The sequence below is a fragment of the Gymnodraco acuticeps genome, unplaced genomic scaffold, assembly GCF_902827175.1.
Source record: "Gymnodraco acuticeps unplaced genomic scaffold, fGymAcu1.1, whole genome shotgun sequence".
NCBI classification, from domain to species: domain Eukaryota; kingdom Metazoa; phylum Chordata; class Actinopteri; order Perciformes; family Bathydraconidae; genus Gymnodraco; species Gymnodraco acuticeps.
In genome coordinates this window covers 4,458,306-4,467,128 of record NW_022991375.1, presented here as the reverse complement: position 1 = coordinate 4,467,128, position 8,823 = coordinate 4,458,306, and the positions used below count along the sequence as shown (strand labels likewise).

The following is an 8,823-nucleotide window of genomic DNA, read 5'->3' as shown; positions in this document are numbered from 1 at the left end:
CCAACTCCCAGCTAGGAGAATCGGCGAGTGACATATGCCATGTCCACTCCTTAACCAACTCTCAGCTAGGAGAGCCAACTCTCACCAACTCTCTCAGTGCAGTCTTTTTATTTCAACAAACAGTAACATGAGACAATCATGTGGTCTTGACCAACGCCTTATTTCTTAGTGTGAATCTTGTGACTCTCAGTCATGTGAATCTGTGTGTGTGTGTGTGTGTGTGTGTGTCATTTTAAACAGACTATGCTTTGTTCCTCCATCAACACATTTTGTAACACAGCAAATGAGAATACATTATGAAAACACATTTTTATCCTTCAATAAACTCTAACAGTACGCACTCTGCTAACTGGGGTGCGAACAAGTGTGTGGTCAGTTAGTGGTATGTATGCTGTGAGAGGAGAGCGGGAATACTCTCTCCACTAGCGCCGTAGAGAGTTAGCCTGAGCGAAAGCACTCTGCTAACTGGAGATGGAATGGTTCTTAAGACAACTGTGTGCAGGGAGAGGGGAGCGGAAACACTCTCTTCACTAGCGCTGTAGCGAGTTAGCTTTGAGCGAGAGCACTCAGCTAACTGGAGGATGGAACAGAAACCAACTGTGTGCAAGGAGAGGGGAGCGGAAACACTCTCTTCACTAACGCTGTAGTAAGTTAGCTATGAGCCAGAGCACTCGGCTAACTGGAGGATGGCACAGGAACCAATTGTGCGCCATGGAAGGGCGAAGACACTCTTTCACTAGTGCCGTAACAGTTAGCTTGAACGGGAGCACTCAAACTAACTGGACGATATACAGGTAAGGAATTAAATGTCTGTAGTGAGAGGAGGGCGGAGACGCCCTCTTCACTTAGTGTAGTAACAGTTAGCTTGAACGGGCTAGCACTCAGCTAAATGGACGATAGAATCAGATACGATAGAATCAGGTACGATAGAATCAAATGTTTGTAGTGAGAAGAGGGCGGAAACGCTCTCTTCACTAGTGCAGTAACAGTTAGCTTGAACGGCTAGCACTCAGCTAACTGGACGATAGAATCAGGTAAGTAACCAAATGTTTGTAGTGAAAAGAGGTGCGGAGACACTCTTTTCACTAGTGTAGTAACAGTTTAGCTTGAACGAAAGCGCTCAGCTAACTGCGCAGTGACAATTAGCGAGAGCCCTCGGCTAATTGTATACAATTATCTCATTAGTTTGAGAATATATAGCACAAACAGCAAAAACGGTAGCGCCGGCTGACGTGCAGGAGCGTCCGCTCTTTACCGATCCGGACCTCCTAAGATCCGAGCGGTGAACACCGCGGTCCCCTCCCTTGGGAGGACGGACAGCTAGCTCGTCGCAGCCTTTGGAGGGCGAGCGTCTTTCTAGCCCGCAGCTCCGATCTAACGATCACAAGGCTACAGATAGCGATGAGCTAGGATCTTAATTGTTCAGTAAGCTAGCTTGGCTTCTACTCATAAAGTAGTAACCTACGCTGCGAGAAGATGAAAAGGACTGAACTCGTCGACGGCACCGGAACTTATGCCTTCCGGGTCGTACGAGGTCACACGTGACTTTGTTGATATAAATATTCGACCTACGCATGCGCGAGACAGAAGATATCCAGTGCTAAAGCACCACCTCTGGCGGTCAGTAGGTATGAAATAGAACGCGCGGTTTTTGTAAAAACCGCGCGTTTTTCGGGCGTAAAACTATGGAAAGCCTAAAGTGCCACTATTCGCCCGTTTAAAAAGCGTTTTACGCGCAAAAAACGCGCGTTTTTCGCGCGTTCTTGACATGTAAAAAACCGCGCGTTTTATACGCGTCAAAAACGCGCGTTTTTACCAAATAAACGCGCGTTTTTGACGTGTATAAAACGCGCATTTTTTTAATATGATAATGAGCCCCACCTTCTGTTTTGCATAGCCAGTACATTTAAAGTGTGTGCAACCAATCAGTGAAGAGTTAAGCCAGACTAAAGTAATCTGTTGATGAAAAGTTCCTGTAACCTACCCCATTGTGAGATTTAGATAGAAAGAATAATCACAATAATTAAATCTAAATTAAACATTTACAGTAAATAATATAAAGTATAAACATATCTACAGTCACAATTTCATTATTGTTATTCATACTTTCTGTTATGTAGTTTATTAATGTTCCCGTGCTTTCAGTTTCCATCCAGTAATATAATCACAAAGCTTTTGAAGGTGGGTTCAAAACAATCTATGTAATGCAACTTGCTGTACGTACTGCTACACCTACTATTGGGGAATCTGATGTATGTTGTAATGTTGTGCCGGAGCCGCTTCATCCAAAACAGTACTCCGGTTAGAGAGATGACACCTGACGGGAATTACAGTCTCAATTGGTACACACTGTGATTATGAGTGGGGAAAATGAGTGTAATAAATGCTTTTTAGACAATAAGAAATATAAAGTTAACTCAACTAGTTGCTCAGTATTTTTGTATTGTCAATACTATTACTGTGAAGGTAAACTTCTGTTGTTGCAATGTTGAGGTAGAATGAAGGAGTCTGGAACGTCGATTAGCCAAAGCACTAAGAGTTTATTGATCACAGTACATTAATTACATACGGCCGGGAGATCATCTTAGTTTCACACTGTCCTTGGTCCACCTTGCTTATCTCTGCCCCCAAAGCCACAAACATCGCTGCTACACGAGGAGAGGCCGGCCCACAGAAAGCCCGCGTATACCTAATTAGCTATTAAATGCGAGACAATAATCTCCTTGTCTCAAAGAGATGCAGCTAGGTCTCACCTCCCCCACGGATATAGGAGAAGCGTTTGACCTGTGACCTCAACTTATAGAGGAGTCTTTGAGTGACTACAAGCAGATGTTTGCAGTATCACAGATTCTAAAAAACTATAAGAAGCTCTATAAACAGATCAGATTAAAATATTCTCTTACAATTACTGCATAACTAATATCTCACATCTGAAGGTTTAAAGAAAAGGCACCTTAAAATAAAGATTGGTCTTTCAATACATTAGCTGGTTGATTTTGTCTTTTCAATTGTTTATCTAAAATCAAGTAGCTATAACTGGTACTTATCGTTTGAAGATACAGTCTGGTTATAATGCTGTTTGAAGGAGGCACACAGGTAAGAGCACTAACTAGCTAATGTATCTTAGCTTGAATTAAATGTATTTAACGTATAATGAAGTGACTGCAAATAAATGTATCACAAACTTTATAAAAACTTTTATTTCAGTCCACAAATACACAGAATAAAGAATACATTCAGGTCAATGTAGAAAAATAAGAAATACTTTAGTCCCCTCTGTCTTCCTCTCATCAGTAGAGGAAAAGTGTGTGTGTGTACAAGATAGATATTAACTTTACTCCACAATTTCCTACCGTATTATTAAATAAGTCTGCACAGCTGAGGGGACACCTGTAACTCAATTCATGTGATTTTTGGGTGATTTATTCAATAAAAATCTCTGTATTTTCAGAGTTAATCAAATGACAGCCACATTGTTATCTAAAGTGTCTCAAACACGTTTAAGGAGTGCAATGCAACTGAAAGGTACACTAATAAAAGTAAAACGTTGTACCAACAAAAAAATATTAGAGTAATCAATCACACGAAATATTTTACATTGACTCAATTTCTTCAGATCAATCTGTATATTTTAACACCAGAGCACATTTATTTGAATGAAAAACAAGTTGTTCACACAACCAGCTTTGGCCTCTGAGGCAGCCATTACCTGATCTTAGACATGTTAATAAGTACCACAGTTAAAATGCAGTAATATGTGGGCCGCTTCCAAACATCAAACTCTTAGAAAAAAGACTTGTCCTTATTATCCACTGCACACTTTTTTAAAGCAACACTGACAACTTGCGCCTGTGAGACATGTAATCTCTGAAAATGATTAGACATGCATAACTTCTACAGTGAAAATCGGTCATACTGTAAGTGCAACTTCTGAACACAACACTTTTTCGCAAATGTTTTACAATGCATAATTATTATAAAACCTTGGTTTTAGAAACCTTACCATGTAACAATGGTAACTGTGAGTGAGTGCAACAAAGTGTCTACTCTGGGATGAACAGCTGGGTTCTCAGTCTATTCACTTTTGGGCTCATCTTTTTCCCCTCCATCAGGACTTTTTGCACAACTTCAAAAGTGGATTGCAGTTATTTCTGATATCTTAAGTTCAGTCAGACAACTCACGTGTTCCTTTAACATGTTTATTAGAAGCAGCATATAGTTGAGTTTGGCGACTAGGCTCGGGCATCATCACTCCACAGATATACATAGCACGATGAGTGATGATCAAATAACTAACCCCCGAGCCTACAGGTGGAAGCTGGGGTGGTGGTGGGGCAGGCAAGCAGCAGCAACGTAGAGGTAGCTGCGGCAATAGCAGCAGCAAGCAATGCATGGAGAGAGATCTGGCAGGTTAAATAGAGCGGCATATTAAGGAGACTCTGTTTGGTTGGTTGTAGAGTGGCAAGGGGGCGTTATGTATGAATGCAGCATAAGTGCTCGAGTTGACTGCCTGAACTAGCTCGCAGGTTTCGCCCCATTTCAGTGCGTATATGAGCCCGAAGAGCATGGCAAAAGCTGTCACAACCGAGGGCAAGCCGCTGAGGACCTCTGTTCCTTCGATGAGAACCTTGACGTCTTTGGGTCGATGAAACTGATCCTCTTTCCCAGTGACAAAGGTTTCCATTGTTGCCTGCTCCAGTTCTCCAGCCTCAGCGTCCTGCATATCATGCAAAAAAAAGGGGAATGGATGAGGACCACAGAGTGTAGTTCAACAGGCCTGAGGCGTCAGTTCAGTCGGCCCAAGAGGAAAGCTCAGGTGGTCATCACAAATGACTATCTTTCTAACCAAGCAGTTATTTGCATGCAGTACAAATATGTTTTCTTTTATGAACAAACTTCTTGTGAGTGAGTGGGAGGTCTTACCTGGAATTCTTTGATGAGATGGTCAACAGGTTCACCCAGGTAGATCATTAGAGATTTGAGGATGCATTCTCTTCTGATGGTGATGTCCACAGTCTGAGTAACAACAGAGATATATATATATATATATATATATATATATATAATGAATCAAATGCAAAAAAAAAGGACGATTCAGCCACTGATCCCACAGATAAAAAAACTCATTCATAGATACCTCATCCAAAACCTGCAAGATCCCGGTGGTCTTCTGTTTCACAACTCCTCCCCTGCTCCTGATGACCTGCAGTAGTTTGGTGGAGTGTTTGTCCAACTGCGCCAAGAACTTTGTCTCCAATGGAAATGTTGTTATGCGCATTAACTCAGCATTTACCTAGAAAATATAAGCAGCATAGAAAACAAAAAATACTGAGAATTGATAATACACATGTTTTTTATAAAGAGCCAACAGTTTGATTAAAAGTACTCCAAGTCAGCTTGTATGAATGTAACATTTAAATGAATTAATCCACATATTTATTGAAAACCACCACCAAATAAAGACACTAAGAGTAATAGATGTAAAGCTTATATTGTGATATATATTAAAAAATAAACATCAACATATTTGCCTTGGCTGTCTATAGTTGTTAGTTAGTTGGGCCCTCAATTCTTCTCCACTACAGGCTTACAATCAAGGGTTTCATCAAAAATAATTACCTCTTCCATGTGAAAAAGTGCAGGCCACCGCTCCAAGAGGCCTTCAATGCTTGGCCTCCGATGCACTATTTCTTGTCTTCGGTATCCTAACGCCTTCGCCATCTTTTCTTTTATTGATTGCCGGTTGTTTCTTTTCTGTTGTTCTGCCAAAAGGGAAATTGTCTCTTGCTCCATGCTTTCTGGAGTCTCACCAATCGGCAAGGATGGAAAATGGTTGGCCTCAGCTCGCCTGGCTCTCTTTAAAATTATTCGCAGGGTAGGACTCTTCTTGAGACTTGGTCTTCAACGAGTTCACAGCAAGCTCTGCAGATGATTTGAGCTTGGTGTCAGTCTAGATTGGTTATTTGTGTACTCTGCATTTCCTCTCTGTAATTGACATTCTGTGTCATAGGAGAAGACCGGGATTGGAAACACTTTAGGCCACTGCTGTGTTCTTAATGATTCTGAGGAAGAGCCGCTAAGTATACTGTGTCATCTGTATTCACAGATCCAGAGGAGTCTTCACTGTACAGTCCACTTGTAGGGGTACTATTTAATGGTATCTCAACTGGGTACAAGACCACAGTTGTAGAATCGGGGTCTAATTCGACAACTTTGATCACTGTTAAATCTTTAATCGCATGTGTAGATGTAAGATTAACAAATGTGTTCCAAAAATCTGTGTCTTTATACTGTAGCCTTATGTAACCTTCTAATCCATATGAATTCTTGACCTCCTCAATGAGCTCTTCCATTGAGTTGGGAATCCCATTTCGAAGCTCCAGTCTGACGCTGTTGTGGTCGTTCAAGATGATCAGCAATCGAACAGGTGGTTCAATATCAGCCATGGCGCTCTAAGAGAAAGAGATAAATAGAGATGTGAAGAGGGAATTAATGAAATGCAGGTGTACACTCAATACATTCTTTCTTTTCAAATTGCATTGTGTTGTACTTTACAAAGTATTACATACAAAGTTCATATATATATTAGGGCTGTCAAACGATTACATTTTTTTAATCAGATTAATCACAGCTTAAAAATTAATTAATCATGATTAATCACCATTCGAACTATGTCCAAAATATGCCATTTATTTATGTATATTGTTGTGGGAATGGAAAGATAAATAAAAGAAGGCGGATATATCCATTTAACATACAGTATGTATGTTTATTATGTGTGTGTCAAAATGAAAGACAGCCCACTAAAATTCGTTACTCAAAGCCTATACTTTATTTTAGGACAGTGGTCAACATTTTGGTGATGTAAAAATATATAACACGATGTTGTAAACTAAAGTTACATTTACAATATCTTTATCAATTGAACTTGAAAATTAAAATATAAGTCGCTCGTCAATATAAAAGAAACACACTTACTCTGTCCTTAAATTGACGTTTAACACCAGAATTTCTACTCTGGTAATAAATACAAATTCATAGTCTTATCTATTTATTTACAATAGAAAACACGCAGCCCGCCTGTTCATACTGTTTACAGGCCACCAAGCCTCAGTTAAGAAAAGGTAAAGTTAATATACTTAATGTTTGTCTGAGTATATTTACCTTTGAATCTGACCATGACTCATGCTGGTAGACAGCTAACGCTAGCATGTTTTATTCAGACATTGACTTTAGCCTGTAGTCGAATTGGAGTCATGGGTGGGTAGTGTTTTTACAGTCCACTAGCTCAGTTAAGAACATTTAACGTTACAGTTAATGTTGTGTTGAGAAATATATGCTCTGCTGAGTGTTCTTCACTGGATAATGCGTGGTCTGAATAAAGCATGCTAAACGTTAGCGCATGCTAAACATTAGCACACGCTAAACGTTAGCGCATGCTAAACATTAGCGCAAGCTTTTACGGCATACTCAGTCAGAGTCACGGCCAGACACTCAGTTCTTATTATACATCCATGCCAGACACACGTAGGCTAACGTTTCCCATAAATAACGTTACATTTTCTTAAATGAGCTACCGGACTGTAGTAACGTTAGCCACCCATAAATCCAAGCGGGCTAAAGGCTAATGTCTGAATAAAGCATGCTAGCGTTAGCTTATAAGGGCTATCAACAGCCGGTAAGACCCACAGCCAGAGTCAACGGAAGATATACTCAGACAAGCGTTAACGTTTCGGTATGTGAAATTATATTAATATATATATATATATATTAACATTAGTTTATCCTTACCAGTATCACTACAGTACACTATTTACCTGGGGTAAAAAGCGTTATGGCAGAATCTTTATTACAGCGTATTTCTGGTTTATTTATTAAGATCACATGATAATCTATACTAAGTCTGTTGTCGAGTTAAGTCACACCGATTTGGAGAGGCCTATGTCAGAGGAAGTTCATAGAAGGCCTCAGGTTATAAAAACAGTTAACCTTTGTTAGTTGACTACTCCTAAAGGATGTCATGAGATAAGTAAACTTTCGACATCTGGAACATACAAGTATAGCATTGAGAGCCAGAACATGTGATGTTGTGTGTTAGTTAATGTAAGGAAAATGAGCGTGCGTCATTTTAGAATCCTATATATGTCTCTGTAAAACTTCTACTGGGTTGGAGCATTTCTGTAGGACTGCTTGAGAGCAGAGGTAATGTTTTCCTCTTTATTATTGATTGTTGTACAATGAAATAATAATTGATCAACTATATCTGTGTTTTATTTGATTCCTCTCTGTTTCATTCGTTCCTGTTGTGAGTGCTAAATTGCCACAACATAAACAGTAGCAACACATTGAAATACTCAAGTAAAGTACAAATCTCTTTGCTTAGTACAGTGCTTGAGGAAATGTAGGTTGAGTTACATTACACCATTAAAATGTTCATATCATGTAAATGTGTCTTTGGCATGGCAAATAAGATCAAATAACACTCACCATACACAGTACGTACAATTCATTACACACACAAATAGGGAAATTGCATCCTAAAGTGGCTGAGTAGCAGTCTTAATCAGGGCCGTCCCTCTCTACAGGCCGATCATGCAGGCTGCATGGGGCCTCACATTGCGCAGGGGGCCTCGTGCAGGGGGCCTCGGCTTATGAGCTCGGCTTGTGCGCAGTTCTCAGCACAGTTCTCTTTTATCTGCTAATGTACAGGAGGAAGAGTGATAAACTGTCTGTCTCGTTGGCTTACATAACACTTAAAGTTTACAGCCTAAAAAACATGGAGCATTTTTTCCCCTTTTATTAATTTTTATGTAAATTTGCACA

The 8,823-nt window shown here is 40.0% G+C and overlaps 1 protein-coding gene across 1 annotated transcript; it reads right to left on the bottom strand.

Moving 5' to 3' along the window:
• Window positions 1-4,373: 4,373 nt before the first annotated feature.
• Window positions 4,374-6,008, bottom strand: LOC117563015. Its single transcript, XM_034241129.1, has 4 exons — window positions 5,620-6,008; window positions 5,138-5,293; window positions 4,924-5,016; window positions 4,374-4,717 (listed from the first exon to the last, which is right to left on the bottom strand). The coding sequence occupies exons 1-4, from the start codon at window positions 5,791-5,793 to the stop codon at window positions 4,412-4,414; spliced, it is 729 nt and encodes a 242-aa protein (XP_034097020.1). The 5' UTR covers window positions 5,794-6,008; the 3' UTR covers window positions 4,374-4,411.
• Window positions 6,009-8,823: the final 2,815 nt, after the last annotated feature.